Source organism: Candoia aspera, chromosome 1 (assembly GCF_035149785.1).
Source record: "Candoia aspera isolate rCanAsp1 chromosome 1, rCanAsp1.hap2, whole genome shotgun sequence".
NCBI classification, from domain to species: Eukaryota; Metazoa; Chordata; class Lepidosauria; order Squamata; family Boidae; genus Candoia; species Candoia aspera.
In genome coordinates this window covers 303978386-304001408 of record NC_086153.1, presented here as the reverse complement: position 1 = coordinate 304001408, position 23023 = coordinate 303978386, and the positions used below count along the sequence as shown (strand labels likewise).

The 23023-nt window shown below is 36.6% G+C and overlaps 1 protein-coding gene across 3 annotated transcripts in view; it reads left to right on the top strand.

Moving 5' to 3' along the window:
* The window catches only part of PTPN21 (protein tyrosine phosphatase non-receptor type 21), a 69611-nt gene that overhangs the window by 21594 nt on the left and 24994 nt on the right, over positions 1-23023 (top strand). For all 3 annotated transcript variants that reach the window (XM_063290202.1, XM_063290203.1, XM_063290201.1), the window contains exons 3-9: positions 9636-9805; positions 11579-11676; positions 13281-13348; positions 15552-15622; positions 17305-17392; positions 20144-20232; positions 21842-21929. In XM_063290202.1, the coding sequence (XP_063146272.1) occupies positions 9636-9805; positions 11579-11676; positions 13281-13348; positions 15552-15622; positions 17305-17392; positions 20144-20232; positions 21842-21929 (672 nt within the window). The remainder of the gene's footprint in view (positions 1-9635; positions 9806-11578; positions 11677-13280; positions 13349-15551; positions 15623-17304; positions 17393-20143; positions 20233-21841; positions 21930-23023) is intronic.

The following is a 23023-nucleotide window of genomic DNA, read 5'->3' as shown; positions in this document are numbered from 1 at the left end:
CTATATTTTGGCCATTTAGATAATGGCAAGGGATTGTAAGAATTAGAGTCCAAAGTATCTGGTGTAGACCAGACTGCCTAACCCTGGTTTAAATTATTATAGTTCTTTCTTTCTTTCTTTCTTTCTTTCTTTCTTTCTTTCTTTCTTTCTTTCTTTCTTTCTTTCTTTCTTTCTTTCTTTCTTTCTTTCTTTCTTTCTTTCAGCATATTTATAGAGCCGCCCATCTCACAAACACGTGTTCTGGGCGGTGTACAACACAACAGTTAAAAACGCCATAACAATCTAAAAACAATCAAAAATAAATAAAATAAACAGATAAGCCAGAGGGGGAATTTTGACATGGGGTGGAGGCTCTCTAGCTTGTTCTAGCCCAAAAATGTCACCTTGCATCTGAATGTAACAGAAGTACAAATAGGTTGGTAGCTGGAGAATGCATTATTGGGGGAAGAGGGGATCCCCTGGGGCACTTCTAGTTAAACCATGAATGCCTTCCAGGTTTTCATAAATGAAAAATGGAACACTTCTGTGCATCAGAGAGATGGGACCATGGAGGGAATCAAGCAGCCTCATTGTAAAACTTGAGAGTTAGTGGAAGGATGGACACAATTCAGATATACCACCACCACAGAAGAAGAACTAAACTTGCATTCAAGCAGATGGCTCCAGATGCTATTTTTTAAATCTTTCTAGATTCTTGTATCTTGAGATCTGCAGGTTCTTCTCTTAAATTCTGTGTATAGGAAAAGTATCTCTTATCTGGTAGATTACAGGTAATAAAATCAAAACATATGTCTGTCACATATTTTAATCACATAAACATTTATGATTGACATGGTTGTTAAAGCAAACGTTTTTGCCAGTCTAAGCTGTGATCAGATTCCCAAACTAATTAAAAAGGCCTGCTCCACTAGGAATAAAATTTGCTTCAGCCAAACCTGTTTGTGAATTGTACCCCAAGAGGTGAATAATTTATCAGAATATAGAGCAAAGAGTAATAGATAACCAAAATTAGTTTTGGCTAAATCCTTCCGAGGTTGGTAAAATGAGTACCCAGCCTGCTGGGGAAGGTGATGACTGGGGAAGGCAATGGCAAACCACCCCGCTATAGTCTGCCGAGAAAACGTCACGAAAGCGGTGTCCCTCCAACGGGTCAGACATGACTCGGTGCTTGCACAGGGGACCTTTCACATTGTTGTGTCACATATCAGAATGGATTTCAGCCATTATATTCAGAACTGGAAGTACTAAAAAAATTGGTTGGGTACTTTGAATTACAATCAGTTCTACTTTTAACCTTTTATCACTTCATTAGCAAAGCACTGAAACTGATTTTTTTGAGATAAGACACTCAAAAGTTTAACTTTCTTTATATACTTAACGCTAGTAACTCTGAATAGAAAGATGTAACTGTTTGTAGTTAATGCATATTTCGTTTGCTATAGGTATTATTGAATCTGTTATTGAGCTACATATGAATATGACCATAATGAATAGAGGTGAATGAGCCATTTGTTATTTTTAATTTATTTAACATTTTGTATCTTTGCCTTTTGTCTAAATAGGCTCTAAAGAAAGGATAAAACACCATAATAAAACAGTACAATAATAGATTAAATATTATATAACTACTTGGTCAGTGTAAAATGAAAACTATCTTGATTGAAATTCCCAACAATCTTTGGTATTTCTTACATAACAATAAGATAATCCTTGGTTTACGACATCCCTAGAGAAGACTTCCTTTCATACTCATGCGTTAAAACTTAATAAATAACAAAATTTAAAAGCTCCAAATAAGAACATTCTGTGGCTACCATTTGTTGGTTATGTCTGTGCAAAGGGCTTTTTCTCTGGTAATACATAAAGGAAGTTCAACTGGTACTAACGTCAAAATATTCTTGGTGCTACATTAAGATGTATTTGTCCAGACATTTGAAGTGACTTTATAGCATTTGTCTGCAATTTACAGATTTTGTTACATCCCAGTTCAGTGGAGGATTGTGTGTTTCTGTGTTAACTATAGTACTCTTACCTTGGAATCCATTCTGATGAATGACATACTAGAAATCATAAAAATGAAATAAGAAATGTAAACCATGCTTATCAGTAGACTTTTCAGTGGGATGTAATCTAAATCAAGACTGATACAGAGATGTTGTGATGGTCTCCTGCCTTGGCACATCATTAGTAAATAAAGTGTGGTCTTGCAAACATCAGTGTTTCTAGATGCTAGTTAAAATCTCTCCTCAAAATATGAGATTTGAAATATTATGAAGAGGACATTATCTAACACTTGCATTCTGTTGTATGGTTATGTTTCCTATTTCTAGATTTGTATTCTCTATTTTGAACAGAGAATGTTCAAAATATGTTTTGAATATAAGTTCAAGTTAGTAAAAGAGAATAGGAATTAGTCAGGATAATTCATTTTTTGTGTGGCTTATTTTATACAAGTGTTTATTAGGAGCTTTAAAAATGTTCTGGAAACAGGTATTTCTAGCAATCCCAGTATCTCGGACTATGTATATCCCAAGTTTCATGTTTCTAGTTAGTTGGAAATGTTAATATCCTTATAAGTGATCAAGCCACTGAGTGTTAACATTTTTGAACTACTGCTTAAAGTAACTTGCATTCTGCAACCATAGATGCTTGCTTCTAGAATACTAAGACCACATCACATGGTATTCTTTGCTGAGAGATAAACAGATTCCTGTGGTCATTTGAGCTTATAAGCTAGTTGTAGGAATTGAGGTTTTCTTCCTTGGTTTGTCTTTGCTAATCTGCCTTCATCTGAAGCTGCTTGAATCAGTCCCCGGCAGCTGGTGTTTTGCATTACTTTCGTGAAGCAATTTGTTATGAGGTTTCAGCTGACTAGATGGTGTGAAAATATCTTAACCATATTCGGAAATACTTTGTGTTTGCAGTTTCAAGAAAGATAATTTTAACAAGCCACGTAGTTTGGGTGTTCCTAGTTATCAAGATTAAGTGAAACTATTGTAACAGTCTTAATACTATTATCAAAGAATGAGTCAGCACAATATTATGCTATATGTAAAACAGATAGAAATATATATATTTTTATGTTGCTTGTTTCCTACTGTATTGCCTGCCTGCGATCATCACCCCATGACATTTGTCCAGAGCCTGGTCTACGTTTTTGACTTTTATGTGAATTTTGCATGAAAAGACCATACAGGTAGTCCTCACTTACTGACTGCCTTGTGCAGCGACCATTCAAAGTTACAACAGTGCTGAAGAAATAACTTTGCGACCAGTCCTCGCATTTATGACTGTTGCAGCATCCCTCAGTCATGTGATTGCAATTTGTATACTTTGCAACCAGCGTGCATTTTTGCTTGTGTCAAGCAGTTAATACAGTATGGCAAAATTGTAAGCCTGGTCATGGTTCACTTAACAACCATGTTGCTTCGCTTCATGACCAAAGGGGAAGTGAGGTGTAAGCCCAGTCATGGTCATGTGATTTTCGGCTGAGTGACCACGTTGCGTAGCAACCAAGTTGCCGGTCCCAATTGTGGTTGCTAAGCAAGGATTATCTGTAGTGAGATGGAGAAACATGGAGCTATCTGTATCATGCTTACAAAGACAAAGGCAGATTGTTATTATAATAGATTATGGATCCCTGCCTGAACTATTGTCTGTCCTAAAGCAGAGCAAGCGTGACTACGCACAAACACTGGAGGATCTAGATGTGGCTGCGAAATGCTAAAAAAGGCCTTGCATGTCAGATAAGTGAATTCAAAAGAGATGTAAGTGAAGTCAAATAGAGCAAAGAAAAATACTTTAGATGGATTTGCAAATTTTCCAGCACCACGATGCTCCAAAATGACAAAGGAACCCATGTGAGCCCTCAATAATTTTCAATCTGTATAGCAACTGTATAGTAGAAACCTGCAGTCTAACACAACAGGGCTAGTTTGGTGTAGTGGTTAAGGCAGTGCTTCTCAAACTTTTCCTTCATTACTCAAAAGTGCTTATCAGAAAGTCCTTTTTACCCAATATAGGTAAAACACTTTAAGTCAATTGAATGGGTTTGCATGTTGTTACCCAAAATAAAACCACTTTTACCCAATTTTGGGTAATTTACCCACGTTTGGGAAGCACTGGCTTAAGGCATCAGGCTAGAAACTGGGAGACCGTGAGTTCTAGTCCCACCTGAAGCATAAAGCCAGCTGGGTGACCCTGGGTCAGTCACTCTCAGCCCTGGGAAGGAGGCAATGGCAAACCACTTCTGAAATCTTGCCAAAGAAACTGCAGGGACTTGTCAAGGCAGTTGCCAGGAGTCAAAAACTGACTTGAAGGCACCAAGAAACAAACAATTTTCATTTGAAATAAAGAACAAAGCAACTAAATTCAGAACCTTACCCCTCAATGGAAAGGACCAGCCTGCTGAACAACTCCTGATATTCAATTTGCACTCTCTTCCCCCACCCCCCTTATCTTGGAGCAATATTTGTTCTTTGTAGCATCTGTTGTGTGAGATCCCGACCTGTCCAAGCAGAGTGGGAACAAACGTGGCTTTATCCCTGCAGCATTGTGCCAAAGCCCTTCCAGGCCCTCTTCCCAAACAATGATCCAGCCATGAGCACAATCACCATGAGCTTCCAGGCCTAGATCCCTATGAATTCATGTTAAACCCTGTCAGGTCACATTCCTGCTCTGCCTGGAGAAATGCCTGTCTAGGCAGACTGGAAGAGCCTTGTGTGGTGCAGAGTGGTAGGCAGAAGTATTGCAACCAAAAACTCTCCCCATGACCCGAGTTCGATCCCAGCGGAAGCTGGATTCTTGGGTAGCTGGCTCAGGTCAACTCAGACTGGGGAAGGCAATGGCAAACCACCCCGCTATAGTCTGCCAAGAAAAAGTCGCGAAAGCAGCATCCCTCCAAAGGGTCAGACAAGACTTGGTGCTTGCACAGGGGACCTTTCACCTTTCACAGTCTTTCACCTTTCACAGGCATACTGGAAGTGAATTCTGGTAGTGACCTTGTCCTGCATGTGTAAGCTCCAAACTCTTTCTGGCACCCATCCCCCTTAAATCTGCTCATGAACCCACTGGGACTAAAAAAAATTTGTACAAGAAGGATATAAACATCATTCGTTTTACCCACTTGACCAATGTTTCTCAACCTCAGCAACTTTAAGATGTGTGGACTTCAACTCCCAGAATTCCCTAGCCAGCAACCACAACCCTCTATCCCTTCGCTATCGTTACTGCTCTGATGTGTACAGAAAGTTCTGAAGTGGAAGAAGGATTTCACACTGATCTTGATAACAAACAGGATTATTGGTGTTGTGCGGCAAGAGAACTTTTCATTTACTTTCTTTTTTGGAGGAGGAAGATTCATGTCAATTAAGACTGAAGTGTTGTAGTCATACTACTGGCAGTGAGGATTGTGATTTACACTGGGTAATACAGTAGTTCTTTACATGGCTCTAGGATCATGTTTTGCCCATTCTAGGTTTGGTTAAATTGCAAATTCATTTCAACAGGATTTAAGTAAACTGGCTGGTGAAGTTCTATATGCATAATATTATGCATTAACTTGACAGATCAGCAGAATGCTAAAAATCTTGCCTGGTTTTCAAAATACTGTAGACATTTATACTTGAACTTGAAGGACATATTTTTTGTCTTATAAAAAAATTAAGGGATAAATAACATTGTACTATTAGCTTTTCCACATTGGCTTTTCATGTGTTCATATATTTTGCATTAGTTCAATCCATTGTTAAGCATTCCCACCTCCAATATTTTTAGATACAAAATCTATGCCATTTCTTGAGCAAATCAGGAAAAGTGCAATTAATGGAACATAATTATATAAAATTATGCCTAGGGTTGATTTACTTCCCAGAGATTGAATGATGAGTAAATTGTTAAAATTAAGAAACCTTGTAACAGCATTAGTCTTGAAAGTTTAAAAGATTTCTAGAGTTATGTCATGTTGTTTCTGTAGGACTGGTAAATCTCTTCTGCTAATGATAGCAGTTCGTTTAGACATGATTAAAATGTTATTGCCTTTTAATACATTTAGCATTACAGGATTCTTAAATGCAATCAGAGCATCTGAAGCTAAAACATACCATTGCAGCCATGCATGTGTACTGGGGAGAGCATATTTTATTCTAATTCATGTAGGAATTTCTGCCATGAATTAACCAAGCATCCAAATTTGATACTTTTTTCCTTTGTAGTTCTAGATTGCTGTTAACGAAAGGGAGAAATGAATATGTACTATGTCCATTTTATAAAGGCAAGGTTTTTTCAAAAATTACTTAACAAAAGGATAGCATAAATGTGTTCAACTTTATTAAGGAAATAAGTGATGGATGATGATGATGATGATGATGATGAAGAAGAAGAAGAAGAAGAAGAAGAAGAAGAAGAAGAAGAAAGGAAGAAAAGGAGGCTGGAAAACTATGTCATAAGCAACAACTCCAAAAGTTTTCATCATTTTGCTCAAAAATCTCCTTCATTGTCTCTTTGCTAGAAAAGCCAACCTTAATTCAAACATTAACAAACAATATATAATTAAGAATCCATTGTTGCAAATCAGGCATATATTTCTCCCTCCAGTAATGTATGATAATATTTTTAGCCATCCTACATGTTCCCCAAGATAGTTAATAACTTGATAGACTCCAAATACTGGGGTTACTCTATAGCCAAGAAGAACATATGCATTTTTAATATACTGTATAGGATTTGATCCAGTTATATTAACAATCATGTAGTTCAATCATATGACAATAATAGGATAACACCAAATTATATGTATTAATTCTGCCAAAGTTTTAAAACCAGTTTTCATCAGGCGAGTTGATCCAAGTGATGTGAGAAGCCCAGTTTATCAAAAAAACAATTGGACATTATTTTTAAATTGAGTTCTGTACTTCATAGTATAAGGATACCTGCTTAACAGTGACGATACAGTTAGGGCTATGGTATCAATATATCTAAAGTGCCTGATTGGATTAGACAGTTAAGGTGTTCGTTTTATATTCTTTGGCCACAAATCCTTCCTTTAATTAAGAGCACTATATTATATTAATTCACTTTTTCAAAAAAATGCACACAAAGTCCTCAGAAGGGCCTATGTGCTGCTCTCTTTATTTATCTTTTGGGTATAATTATGACTGATCTTTGGTACTAAGCGACTGTAGTTCAGAAACAATCAATTAAATACCAAGAAGTCTCATTACCAGCCTAAATAGTTGCATGGATCTGAAAGGTTAGTAATAGCCCACATTTGTTACTATAATTGTCAAGCCAGCTAACTGTATTTGCACTTGGGCGTACAGAAATCACCTGCAGTGACAATCTAGTGTAATAAAAAGCATTATTGTAACTGTAAGCAAGACCCTACCACAACAACTTCCAAACTGTAAGCTAGGGTAGCCATGGGTATCTTGGGAAAAAAAAATAATCAGAAAGATCCTACAAGTACAATATTTCTGAGAGAGAGAGAAAAAAAGAAGTGACGACAGTGATCTCAATGATTCATTGCTATGACATGGCTTCTTTTAATCAGTTTCCTTCTTTCCTGCTAGGTGTATTTGTGTAGAGCTTAAAGAGATGTAGAAAGTGGTCAAGAAAAAGGTTTGGAATCTCTCCAATATGGGGAAATTTTATCTTTGTGACGTTTTAGTTTGGAAAAATGATGTGCATGTAGAAACATGATAAATTTATGTGTGACATGGATAGTGATAGGTCCTCTCCTTCCCAAAAAAGAAAAAAAAAACTGGTATCTGAGCCATCCTTACAGTATACTGGTATAAAATTTAGAATAGATAAAGAAGTTCCAGTGGAAGAGAATATCCATTGAACTATTGAATTCTTCGGGCTCTCTGAGTTTGGTTGTTTGCTTGCAGACGTTTCATTGCCCAGCTAGATAACATCATCAGTGACTCTCAGTGACTCTGATGATGTTATCTAGTTGGGTAATGAAACGCCTGCAAGCAAACAACCAAGCACAGAAAGCACCAAGAACTCCACAGATAAAAAAGTATTCTGCACAGTATATAGTTAAAATATGAAATTCAGCACCACAAGATGTAGTGATGGCTAACAAGTCGGATGGATTTATAAGAGAATTAGGGATATTTGTGGAATATAAGACAATCAGTGGCTGTAAAAATGTTAACAATATGTTATTTCCACTATCTGAAGGGGTGTGCCTTTCCGTTCATGTGATACCACAGAACAGAAGCAGGAAGGTGCCACATCCTGTTTGAAGCTTTCCAGAAGCACCTGATTGGGCACCATGGGAATAGAATTCTGAACTAGATCCAGAAGTTTCTTTGAGCCAGAACAGCTGTTAGAGATCTGCAGTGCTTCAGATTCAAAGGAAAAAAGGTGTTCTGGAATATGTGGGCAGACACACACAGTATCTGTCTGTCTCTACTTTAACCAGATGCATCTTTTCTTGCAATTTGGCTGTAGTTGCAGGAGTGCAATCCCAGGAAAAATGTAGCTACTTTAAAGAGTTGCAGACAGGTACCCCATGTATTTCCCTGTGTGCTCCTAAGCTCTTGGTGGTAGCATTAGAAGTTGCCTTTCACTGTTTATTTGATTGCCCTTTGTTGCCTTACAGCTCTTCAGATTTGATCTCCAAAAACTGATTTGCAGTGTTGTCCGGCAAATCCTTAAAATAGTTTTGTCTTTTTCCAGATCAGGCGCAGTTGCTTTAAGGTGTGGCAGATAGGTGCAATGTTTGCATTCTTGCACACAGCTGTCCTTTGGACACAGTTCTTTGTTCTTCCGTTCTTGGATATAAACAGTTGAATCTGTTTTTGCTTTCAAATGCAAAATTAACACCTTACTATTGGGCTTCCAGGGGTCTTAAAATGAAAATTTTTGACTGCTGGAATGATCTTTGCTTTCTATTTTAATACAGAAAAATATCCCTCAATTGTCAATAGCTTGAGAAAAGCTTCAAGAAATTGGTAAAGTCATCAGTAGTCTCCACAATGAATTCTGCTGCTGGTTTCTTAATTTTTTTCTTATTTGTTCTGTGCAAATATTAATCACTTCTAAGGATTTTTATTCTGCATCTTAGATTCCTTTTAATGGTTTCATCTAGTGCTTTATCACTGTTATTTTGTTTAATTGTACTTATGTTATACATACTCCAGTATTTTGAACTGGACAGTGGGACAATAGTTATAAATACCCCCTCCCCCCATATAGTAAAAAAGAAAAATATATATACATTTTAATAAGATTTGTCTGTTGCCCAGATAGCAGAATGAAATAAAGGAACTTATTTTTAGGAGGATAGATTTTGATTGAATGCAGATTTCTTAATGGTAAGAAGAGTTGGACAATAGAACCAATTTTCTATACAATTTTGAGGCTGGGGAAAAGCATTTAAAGGGACTTTTTCAAGTGATAAGCTTCTGTGTTTGAGCTGAGTTTTTTTTTTTAACTTTTTCTCATGTTGATCATCCTGCTGTATATGTTAACATGAATTAGATATACTTTGTTCTAAAGTCTTTGATTTCTTAGTCTCTTTACTATATATAAAAGATTAAAATGACATAATTTTTCCTCATTGTGATACACCTTCTTTTATTTTTGAATATGTAACATGTTTCCTTTTCATGTTTTCCCTTTAGATTACCTATTTTAGCCTTTGGTATTTCAACAAGCAGAACCAGAGGAGGTGGATAGACTTGGATAAACCTCTCAAAAAACAACTGGATAAATATGCATTGGAGCCAACTGTATTCTTTGGTGTGGTGTTTTATGTGCCTTCTGTCTCTCAACTTCAGCAGGAAATTACCAGGTGAATCTTGTAAGCTTGTGTAGAATAATTCTAAATATAAAATAAGCAAATTTTACAATGGCCGTATTGAGTCTGATTCCTGTTGTTTCCATATATCTTTACAACAGAATAGTTCTCCTAGATCTGAACAAAAATCTTTCTGATTAATATGTTATTTCCTACATAGCCAATTATTTTAGCTGAGATAATCCCAAGCACATTACCTTTGGTAGGTAATAAAAGGTGTTACCCTGCTAAGCTGCTTAGTGAAGTCTCAGATTTGATGTTGAAGTCCCTGGCTGCTTTTTGTCCTAGAAGATAGGTGAAAATACACTGGGATGGCACCATTTGGGGAACACTGGTTTACACTGCGTGAGACAACTTAAGAATTCAGAGTCAGTTATTTCCCAGACCTATTTAGAGGTGTTAAGTATTGAACTACCATTCTGTGAATAAGCATTTAACCCTTTTTTGATTTTCTGAATTTTTGCATATCTTTGTCACTGAACATTATCAGTTTCATGGATCCTACTGATATATACAGGGGGAAGGGAAGTTGATCTGAGTTAACAAGCAGTACCAAAATTTGGAGTCTCTATTTCATAAGCAAAATCATCCAACATGTGACATGTCAGTGTGGAAAAAGAAATGAGAAGTTTATGCTAGAAAATCTTTGAAGCGTGATTGAATTGAAGCAGTTTACTATGGAGAAGTGGGCCAGTATTCCTATCAAGCAATGTGAGAGACTGATCACCAATTACAGGAAGTTATTGCTGCTAAAAGTTGTACAAAAAGTTACTGAATCTACTGGGATGATTACTTTTTCTCATTAGCACACTGTACATTGAAGAGATTTCAACATCAGTTCTGGGACATCCTTCACCAGCTTAGATTGTATAACAATTCTATAGAATAGTAGGCCCTGTGTAACCAAGACTGTTTCCTTCACCTAGTTCAAGCTCAGACATGAAATCTGAATCTGTCTGAAGAGTTTAATAGCATACCCACAGATTTAAGTGATACTTATTCTCTAGGGTTTCCACTCCAAGGGATAAATAAGGAAGAATGGAATTAGATAAGGCTTGAAAAATGTAAGTTCAAAGAAAGAAATGCTAACATAGGTTAATTGGAAAGTTAGTAATAGTGTAATGACATTATTAGAAGAAAAGAGAGTATGTGACTATTGGACAAGTGAGGATCTATGAGTAGAGATACAATTTGCTACATTGAGATCCTTGTATGTGAGTTAAGAATTTGATATCAGATGGGGCTCATTATCTCAATAGCTCCAGATGTTTCTTTATTATTTAGATACAAAGGAAGTTGGCTTATACCAAGTCAGGCCACTGTTTCTCAAATTATCAACTTGGACGGTCAGAAGTTCTCTCAAGTCTCACATACAGATTTTTCTTATAGCCTGCTGCTTGATTCCTTTTTAATGGAAATGCCATGGATTGAACCTGGGACCTTCTGCATATGTTCCTCTGCTGAGTTATGGTGTCTGGCCTACCATATATCATACTATAGAGCTTATATAATATTATTTATTTATATACTCTGCTTCTTCTCCAGAAGCACAGAGTGATGTACATACTTCTTCTTCATAGAATCATATCAACAAAACAGATAGTTTCATGCCTTGATTTGCTTACAGCCTAAATTGTTGATAGCTGAGAAGTAGATGTATGTATGTATATAGGTATATGCACATACATATGTACATCACAAAATGTTTCTGAGTATATGCATTTCCATGAATCAGAGACAGGTGGAAAAACATGTTTTTTCTCACAGATACCAGTATTATCTACAACTGAAGAAAGACATCTTGGAAGGAAACATACCTTGCACATTTGAACAAGCAATTCATCTTGCTGGCTTAGCTGTTCAAGGTAATCTCCACACTTGCAATCATGTTTAGCTTATTTTAGGAGGAAGGGACTTGTATTACTGTCTGAATGAACATTTTGGAGGAAGTGTATGGCCTTTTGATTGTACATGGGTTACAGTCTGTGTTCTGTAAAAAGCATTAAAGGATAATTAGGATATAAGAATACGAAGAGCACAAAAAAGGCCATCTTGGATCAATGTATTGTCCCCAAACAGATGTTTAGAGGAAGCCTGTTGACAGCACATGAAGGCAATAGCTGTCTCCTGTTGCTGCTTTTCAGCGGCTGATATATATGTGGAGATCAAGATGTTTAGCATTATCCTGTATTAAGGCTGCACAAGCAATTGGCACAGGAGTTTTACAAAGAATATTGGCATGAATGAAGCACCGTTCCTCAAAGCTTTGAAGCAGTCATGTCTTCTGACACAATGTCCTGACTCTGATGTCCTTGTATGTGTGTGGTTTTCTCTCTCTCTCACTGTGTAGTTTTCTCTGTGTGCAGGTACATGTCTGTTCACGGTCAGCATTACTGCTGGGAGTATCCACAATGCATCCATTTGGCTGCATACTGTTTTAGAGTAAAGCACCCATGGCTCTTTTCTCCCAGAAGCATGTTAGACTTCTCCTAATGGTATACTATAGTATTGGACAGTCTGGATTGATTTAAATCATCAAAAGAAAGTCATGATTTACTTTGGCCATGATAAACTTCATCTATATGATGAAAATCAGATCACTAAAGCATTGTAACTTACAACTCTGTATAATATTTTACAACATCAAGGAGAATATACTTTTTGTAATTTTTGAGTAATACTTTTAGATAACAAAATTTGTATTGGCGCCAAGCTTCAAAGGCAGCAACATAATACATCAGGAATGCCACCACAACTCCTTTCTGCTCAGCTTTTGATTATTCTCTTTTTTAAAAAACAAAACTAATTTGCCATCTGGTAGCAAAGTGGTTATCTCAGGTGCGAGACAGTGGACCTTATTTTGAGAACAGCATGTTGGAAATATGCCCTGATTTTAAATCAGTAATACTTTTGTATAGCTGTTGTATGTTATAGAAAAGATTGGCAAAAAAGATGAATTGTTGGCATGGGGAATTGGAAGCCATGAATATTCATTTTATTTGCTGTTATACTTTATATGCTTGGAATAGTAATATTGTGCTATAGTATATTGAATATATTTCCAGAATGTTATTTTGTCAGTGTGATAGAAGAAATACATCACAATAACTTGTTTATGTGACAAACATTCTGCCTTTTTTATTTACTCTTAAGTTGACTCTTAAATCATAGTGATTCAGTAAATAATTACTTAATTGCTCTTGTATATCATGAAATAACTTAGCTTTCTACACTTCTGTTTCTAGATAGAAAACTGAAAGTTGTATAATATATCCATTTGTACTGTTTATATGACTTCTGGGAATTTGGATAGGAATCTTTTCTATGCATGCAATACTTTAATTGTGGTCTGTTGTTCATCTGTCAAATAATATTTCACTGTTAATTGGTCTGTTCTTGACAGACTTACTTTCCAAAAGAATTGTATGTTAAGTATTTAATTTCTGCCTGTTTTCTTTTAATTCCTCAGCTGATTTTGGGGATTATGACCAGTATGAATCACAAGAGTTTCTGCAGAGATTTGCCTTGTTTCCTGTGGTAAGGATGGTTCAGTTTCTCTTGCTTTTTTCCCATGTTTGGAGATGTTTAAAAGACTGATTAAAAAGTGAAACCAGTCCTGCATGCTGATATTGTTTTGAATGGTCTTATTTTACCTATAGAAACAAGCATGTATCATGATAGCTTTATTATTAATTGCTTCAAGTTTTACATTTTTAAAAAAATCAATGTTCAGAAAGAGGTTTCTTTGTGCTGCTCTGTCGGAAAGGTTTATATGATTTTTTTTTGTTCTATCAGCTTTTTATAGTGTTAGTAAAACCTACTATGTAGATAAAGACTCTGTCATCATCCTACCTCCAGTGGGATGAATCTGATTGTTGAAACCCAGTTGAAACCAGGAATATCTGGTATTCTTGAGGATGTAAATCTGCTGCCACCTTAGCACTACTCAACGACTAACAGACTAGCTCAACCTCCCAGAATTGATATTCTCCAGCCACAAGTGTGTGTGTGTGTGTGTGTGTGTGTGAAAGAGAGAGAGAGAGAGAGAGAGAGAGAGAGAGAGATCATTAGCAAGACGGTGGACAGAGATTTACCATACAGCACCCCCTTTCCTTTTGCATATACGTAGACCATGTTTAAAAGGGGTGGGGATGCTCTGTTTGCCATCTTGCTGACTTTGACACATATATCCTGAGATGCCACTTTACCAACTTTGAAAGGATCTGCCTTCTTTCCTCTTCCCTCCAGGTGATATCCAATATGTGGCAGTCTTTGGGTGTCTGGATTTTTGAATATTTTTGAATATTTGAATATTTGCCTGAAAAGAGGCATATCTATATGCCTCTTTTAGTCTGGGCTACCCAGACTTTTTAGTATTGCCTTTGTGGTTCTGAAGCTCCCTGGGACCACCCTACTAAAATTTGGTGGCAAAAAAACTGACTTTCAGCTGTGTGAGAATTTAATGGTTTGGAGAAATTTTAAAGGTACCAGTGAGAATACAAGGCCTTCATGAGTTAAAATGCTTCCATTCTCATCCTTAAATCTCCCCCACCACCACCCAAACAAACAATAAAGATTTCCAGTCCCATCACATCCAGTGTCATCATCCTGAAACTGGAAGACCTGAGGTCCATTAGTAGTTCTACCTGCATTCCTTAACTGAGACTGCCTTGAAGAAACAAGTGCAAGCAACTCTTCAAACAGCAGAACACAAAGGTGCTTCCAAATTCTCTCAGATGCATCCAGCTCATTTGCACTATATAAAAAAACCCTTCAGGTTAAAGTCTTAAATAGCTACACGCTCTAGGTGCTCCGATGAAAGAAACGGGTGCTTTTGTGGGGATTTACAAAAGGATTTTTTGCCCCTAGGTCATTCTGGCATGGCTTGTGACATTGAAATGTGGGGATAGATTAACACACATCAAACTACTCAATATGAATCCCATCTGAATTCCTTTAAACTCTATAGTTATCAGGTTGGGGAAATCAAAACTGATGTTTGGTCACTTTACTTGTTTACTGTGGATGTTTTAATTATTGATCTTATGTAAGTTGCCTTGAGTCTATAGGTTTAATATATGAATGACTGAAAGTCTCTCATATATACACACACACACACGCACGCACGCACATACATACAGTATTTGTATGTATGTGTATATATGTGTATATACTGTATAGATATATAGATATATACACACACAATACATACAGTATATACAGTATGTGTGTGTGTGTGTGTGTATACACACATACATACATACAGTGTATATATATACATACTATATATATATATATACACACACACGCACATACATACAGTGTGTGTATGTATATGTATATATGTGTATATACTGTATATGTATATATATATATATACACACAGTACATACAGTATGTGTATGTATGTGTGCGTGTGTGTATATATATATACACACACACGAACACACACATACTATATATATATATATACACATACAGTGTATGTATATACATACTATATATATATATACACACACATACAGTGTACAGTGTGTGTGTATATATATATATACACATACATACATATACACATATATATGTGTATGTGTATGCGTGTATGTATATATATATGACTGAAAGGAAGACAGATGGAATAGTATATATTGGTACTTTTAATTAACTTCTTACACCAAATGAAGTTTAGGATGTTGACAATGGATACAGGAATAAGCATGATGCTTTATTTTCTATTTTTAAGGGTTGGTTGCAAGATGAGAAGATCTTAGAAGAAGCAACTCAGAAAGTGGCATTACTCCATCAAAAATACAGGTATTGGTTCTGAATTTGTGACAATGTTTTAAGTCTGAAGGTTGCCAGATGATGGCATGCTGAATTGTTGCTATAAAGTAGGGAATTATTTATATTTGGATTGATGATAAGAAATATAGATCCTGTGTTAACACGTATCAGCCTTGTTAAAGTCAGCAGTCCTTCTTCTGGCCCTGGGATTGAAATTTGGTGGATCCATTTCTCATCATTTTGAAGTAGGTACATAAGGAACACTGTAAGCTTACAGTAGGTTTAACATTGTATTTTAAGCAGTGATCCCCACAAATAAATCTAAGAAAAAAATACTTCTCTCTTCAGCATCATTGCTCTGCCTGATGCGGCTCTTAGGCTACCCCCCCAACCCCCTCCTATTAATAAACAGTCGAAGCAGTCTCTTTAATACTAGCTTCTACTAATCAGAAAGTCATGATAAATAGTGATAACCAACTCCTGTTTAATGGGAAACGGTTTTGCTTTAATAGTGTTATTGTACTTATAAACTGTTTAAATATGGAGCCTCAGCATATGCCTGAGGCTGGCTTTAGAATCTTTAACTTTAACTACAGTTTTTAGAAGCCCAGCATGCTATTTGCTTTGGCCCAATGTTTGGAATCTGCAACAGATCTACTGAATTCTGCTTATTATAGATTTATAAGAAACCTGTGAATGCAAATACGATCTTTGCTCCTTGTAATCTTTCGTATTTCATGTGCTATTTTACAGCTGAATTTAAATAAGACACTATTGTGATTTGCTTGTTTGTAGCATAGTGTGTTATATGAAACCAGCTATTGTGGTTTATAAATCAAAAACTTATTTAAGCTAGTTACTGAATGAATCCATTTTTTTGGATTTGCAGAATACATTGAATCATAAACTGACTCAGTAGTCTGAGTTCATAAAATATGGTGAACTACATATATAATTTATGTACGTATCTGCTAAATCTGCTAAATCTTTGCTGAACCGCATAAGTGTATTGTGTGTTTGGTCAGAGAAAAAATCACATTTTTTGCAGCAATGAAATATTACACTCTGGATTTATTTATGTAAACTGTCCTGCCCTCTAGGAACTTCTGAGAAAGTGCACTTGTCCAGTTTCTTGGAAGGGGGCGCTGTCTAGGAATTCTAGGAAAGTGCAGTTTACCGAAGTTCAGAGAGGAGGCGCTCTGTGGTCAGGCACCCTGCTGTTTGTGGCTTCCTGTTCTCAGATAGTCCAGGCTCCCTGCTGGGCTGTGGCTTTTGTCTACTAGCCTGGAATGTTCACCTGGGAAGGAACTTTTTGTGATTGGATTATGGAGATCTGTTTGGCTGGGAAGGCTGTTTACCTGGATGGGCTCTGCTAATTTCTGGAAGGAGCAACCTTTTGCCTTACAAGGTCTCTGATTAGGTCTGAGGGGAATCTTTTGTCTAAACAGTTGAGGCTTCCTGTTTCACTTCAATCTTTTGCTTCTCCTTTTGCATTGAACTCATTCTATTTTGTAACTTTTAATCTTTTACCTTGCTCAAGGAGGTGAAGCAGTGTGGCGGGAAAACAGTGTTTGAGGAAGACAGTGTGGCGGAGAGGGAGAGATCCTTTAATTTCTTCTCACAGAAGTGTTCTTGATTCAGTTACAGACAGAAACTAAGTGTTCCAAGAAGCTAGTTAGTCAATTGACTTTCTTTCCTTCTTTCTTTTGAAGGGGCCTCACACCACCTGATGCAGAGATGTTATACATGCAAGAAGTTGAGAGAATGGAAGGTTATGGTGAAGAGACCTACCCTGCTAAGGTAAAGTTAGCTTTGTTGAAGACGTGTGCCACTGCTTCAGTGTTATACAAGTATGATAATTAATTTCCCTTCTGTATTTTTATTTTCTTTTAAAAGGTGTATTTTTGCCTTGTTACAACACTGGTAATGTTTCTGTTAAAACTTTTAGCAGAAACACTTAAATGTCAATCCAGAAATAGGATTGGAATTTCTGTTTAGAATGCAAAATTCTACACTGAAAATATTCTGGATCCTACTGTATGTTAACCAATAAATGTAGCAAGCATATAGTTGTAATACATAAAAATCATATTCTATATCTAGTCAATTTAAAAGGCAAGATTTCAACTGTTTAAACAGACTGCCTATGTAAATGAATGAGTTGAGTATGTGTATAGTAATAACACAGATTTTGAGCAAAAACATGGGGTTATAGGGACTAGAATTTATGTTTCACTGAACTAACTTAATAAAAACAATTATTATTTTAAAAATAATCATCTTCATATTCTTTTAGAAGGAAGCCATTCTAATGTCAATCTGCTTCAGATCTGATTATAGTGCAGAAATAGTTAGGGTTGCCCTAATTGATGACCTTTACTGGGAGAGAAATAGAGGAATACTATTGTACCTTCTGGGGGCGTGGCGGCTCAATGGTTAAGATGCCAGGCTTGTCAGCTGGAAGGTTGCAAGGTCAGCAGCTCGAGACCTGAGCGCCACGTGATGGAGTGAGCTCCCACACTCGCCCCAACCCTTGCCAACCTAGCAATTCGAAAGCATGCAAATGCGAGTAGATAAATAGGTACTGCTTTGGCGGGAAGGTAACAGCATTCCGTGACTGTCATGCTGGCCACATGACCGCAGAAGTGTTTTAGGACAATGCTGGCTCTTCGGCCATGAAACAGAGACGAGCACCGCCCCCTAGTATCAGACACAACTAAATGGGAACCTTTACCTTTACCTTTATTGTACCTTCTGGATCTCTTAATGGTCTTTGACATCACTGATCACAGGATATTGCTGGGGTGGGTTGGTGGGTTGGAAATTGGGGTATAGTGATTTCTTTTCTATCTGCAAGACTACTGCCAGCAATTGGTAGTAGTATATTTCTGTTTGGCTCCAAGTGCTTATGTAGTGGTATCCCACTGAATTCTCTTCCTTTTTCTCTTGCTATTTGGGAGTACATCACTATTTCTCAACTATGGCAACTTACAGATGTATAGACTTCAATTCCAAATATTCTGCATTCAGCACGGACATTCTTACAAATTCTGGGAGTTGAAGTAAGCACATATGGAAGTTGCCAAAGTTAGGAAAGAATGATAAACATTAAAACTTTGGAGAAGATTGTCCAGAAATTTAGAATACAGTGTCATCAATGTGCAACTGACACTCAGTCAGAAGAAGCTGTTCAGGAATTTCCTGGAAGAAGTAATGTACTAGATGAGGGCAAACAAACTGAAGCTAAGCTTAGATAATGGGTTCTCAAGCCCTGGAATTAGGCAGGTGATTTATTCTAGAATCGGTAGCATTCCCTCTGAAGAACAGGTACATTGCTTGGGGGCTAACCTCAATTCCCAATTGTCACTAGGGGCATCACTGGCCTCTGTGGTGATGAAAAGATAAGCCTAATTTTGGCTGGTGTGCAGAGTACAACCCTTCTGGACTAGGATCGTCTAGCCTCCGTGATCCATGCTCTAATAACTTCAGGCTTGGATTACTGCAATTTCCTTTTCTGGGCTCTTCTTAAAGACAGTGTTGAAGCTGCAATTGGTACAAAACATAGCTACCTGATTGTTAAGTGAATTGGTGAATGAGATTGTACAACACTGGTCCTGAAAACATTGCGCTCATTGCCAAAAGGTTCCAGAGCTGTATTTGAGGTGTTGACATTAGTCTGTAAAATCCAAGTAGCTGAGAACCCCAATATTAAAATACGAGCTTCTCCAGGGCTATAAAACCATGCTGTGGAAGACCTTCCAGTAGTCTATAAATTGGTTTGGTTTATAGTGCACTGGGTCTTTTCAGTGGCAGGATCCCAATTATAGAAGTCTCTTCAAAGGAAAATATGGATGGCCATAAGCTCTCTTCATTTAGATGACAAAGATATACCCATTCAGCCTGGCAGATGGAAAATAGCAACTCTGGGATCTGTGTTTTAGATTGCATATTATAGAGGCAGTTCTGAGTAAAATACATAATTTCAGTGTTATGCTTAGGGGCATGACCCATGTTTTTGTATGCAAAAATGGCAGCCACTATTCCTGGGCGTGCACAGTGTACAATCCAAAGTGTCCAAGAATTGGCTTATAGAACTCTTGTATAATCCTTGCAGAGATTGCCCGCTCTGCTTTTTTTAAATTAACTTTAAATTAATTTTTTTATTTATTATTTGGCAGGACTTTTGGTTAATTGTTTATTTAATATTATTTATATTGTTCTTTGATAAATTGCTCTGATAATAATAATAGATTTTCATTACCATTTTTGTCATAACTGAATGTTGAAACCATTTTAACATTAGGGAATTTTAGGGGAAGTGATGTATAAGGGAACAAAGCTATTTCCTATTCTAGGTAGCATTGCGCTCAGTAATATCCTCAAATTGATACATGATCCCTTCTTGATTAGGATCACAGATAATCAGGTTAACCTGAACAAAAACATGTTGGCATATAGTTTTTGCAATATAATTTAAATGTTCATCTAGCTGTGGCTGAATGGTTGTCCTACTAATATTACCAACTTTATTTTTTCATTATCATTATCTAGGATAGCCAAGGAAGTGACATATTCATCGGAGCTTGTCTTGATGGAATTTTTGTCAAGCACAAAAATGGTCGGCCTCCTGTCATATTTAGGTGAGTTTATTCCCCAGTAAGATGGGAAGCATGATGTTTCATGCTTATAATCATAATAATCTCTAGATATTAGAGCTAAATAAGAACATATTTTCCATGCTGAATCCGTACAGGATATAAGGCTGTAGACACACTAATAAGATCTATACTGTGATTATTTATTTATTTATTTATTAAATTTGTCCCCACCCATCTTCTCCCATTGGGGGACTCTGGGTCATTTACAATAATTAATTGATTATGTGCCATCAAGTCACATAAATAGATTTTTTCCATAATAATTTTTCTCTAAGCTGGTCTTTCAGGTCTTCCAATAGTGCACTCATCGCCAGTATGAATGAGTCTATCCACCTTGCTGCTGGTCATCCTCTTCTCTTTCCCTCTACCTTTCCCAGCATTAGAGCCTTCTCCAGAGAACTAGGTCTTCACATAATATGTCCGAAGTAGGATAACCTGAGCCTGATCATTTGTCCTCAAGTGAGAACTCTGGGTTGATTTGTTCAATGATCCATTTGTTTGTTTTCTTGGCTGTCCATGGTATTTTCAGGAGTCTTCTCCAACATTAAAGTTCAAAAGCATCAATACTCTTCCTATCCTGCTTCTTCAGAGTCCAGTCTGTACTATGAAATGCTTATTTATTTTTCAGTAATCACTGTAAGGATTATTTAGTGTGCAATCTATGACCTTTGGAATTGCATCTTAGGAGAAAGAGATTGCTCTGCTTCCCCCTTCCAAGATAGTAGATGGGGATCCAACTTCAAGTGATAAGTTTGACTTTAAATCAGCTGCCCTCAATGAAAAGCTCTTTCTGAAATTGGTGAATCCTTACCTGAGAAGAACACAGAGGGATTAAGGTTAAGGTTCCAGAAACAGTTGGACTGAGATCCAAAGGCTTCTAACTCTTGTCTGCTTTTTCTTCCCACATTCCTGTTGGGTTTTGTCCACATCAATACTTAACCTACAGGCTCACAAAGAGAGGTTAGAGGACACAACTGGGATAAAATAAACACATTGCAGATAATACAAAAGCCTTTAGTAATAAATAAAATCAGCCACTGCAAACTCTAGGATTCAAGTGATATTCATACCAGTCCCCAGATTCAAATTGTACATCACTTTTCCCACCCTTAGATTGTGATCGACCAAGAGGCACTTGTTTCTCAGCAGGAGAAATAGTTGTCACCTGTGCATTGTTACTGGTTTTAGGCTGTTAGCTTTGGATCTTGCCAGCTATAGCCCTTACAGTTGCTGACCAGGAGGAAAGGGAAGGGTAGCAAATGCTGGCCCTTTTGCCCTGTCTGTTTGTAATTAAACATTAAGAATGAAATTGGTAGGACTGTGTGGTGCCCAAGATCTTTGTCCTTGACCTCAGATATGTTGTTAGTTCAGCTCTTGTGATCTGTTGCATGGAGACTAAAGCATGTGCAAAAGCAACCAACCAAATGATTACAGCTTTGAAGTTGAAATATGCAAGGTATCTAACAACTTTTGTAAATGTGTAAGAAATAATAGCAAATTAATATATATATTTTATGCAGGGAACTTCTGCATAATTATTTGTGAAGGCGATGAGTGTTTATGTTTCTCTCATTCTTCTTTTCATATACAGGTGGCATGACATTGCTAATATGACCCACAACAAATCTTTTTTTGCATTAGAATTGGCCAATAAAGAAGAGACAATCCAGTTTCAAACTGTAAGTGAACTTTTATTTCAATGCATTTTAAACAACTGTGATATGAGGAAGAAATCAGATTCTCTCTCTGTGTGTGTGTGTATATGTTTGTGTATGATAATGTGAGTCTGTATGTATCTGAAAGAGAAATTCTGTGTATTTGAAAGGTGACAGTCTCTTACTTCTTAATTTTATCTTGAAATTAGAGCAATTATTAGCACAAGTTATATATCCTATTAGCAGCCAACATAGTTAGCAGGAACAATTCTCTTCATGTATTCTCCGTATCAATATCAATATATATCCATCGTATGTTCTCTGCTTTGTCATCAGTAAAGATAACAGCTATAGCATTCAATAAAATAAAAATATACTTATTTTTATCTCTCTTAGGAGAACATTAGGGCACCACCTGTATGTTCTTTTAAGCACTTAGGGTGCTTTCAAGCCAGGTGTTTATCATGAAATCATTCTGCTTTATGAGAGATACAGATGACATCATATTTTTTTTCTTATTTTTCTACCTCTTGGTCTAATTTTTTTCTGTTCATTTACAATGTTCTTGCCAGGAACAGGTGGGTCTGGCTATGGCAAAGCATGATACGCTATTATTGATGATCTCTGTCTGTCTGTGTTTGCCTGGTATTGTATTATTAATACTGAACCATACTGCTGTCTTTTGTATACTTTTAAAGATCTTATCAGTTTTATTTCATTTTTAAAAAATGATTTATTGTAATGCTACTTCTATATGATAAAAGGTATCTTCTGATGCTTGGCCATAACAATCTTAAAATATTTTGAACAGAATAGATAAGAAAGGGAATCAGTCATATCTCTTGAGTATTCTGTTACTGCATGTTTCCAGATCCATAGGAAAAAGAGAAAATGGTCTCAAGGATGAAGTTGTATTATATTATTTAACAGAGAAGCATTCAGATTGTAGTTCATTTCCCAGACAACTTGGCTATTGTGAGCATTATATATAGTGCAAGTATCAGTGCTAGCAACACAATGGTATATATGCCAAAAGTATTTTTTTTAAAAAAAAAGTGGTGGTAATCTTGTAAGATTTGAGATTCAAAATCTCATGATATACAAGAATAATAATATCT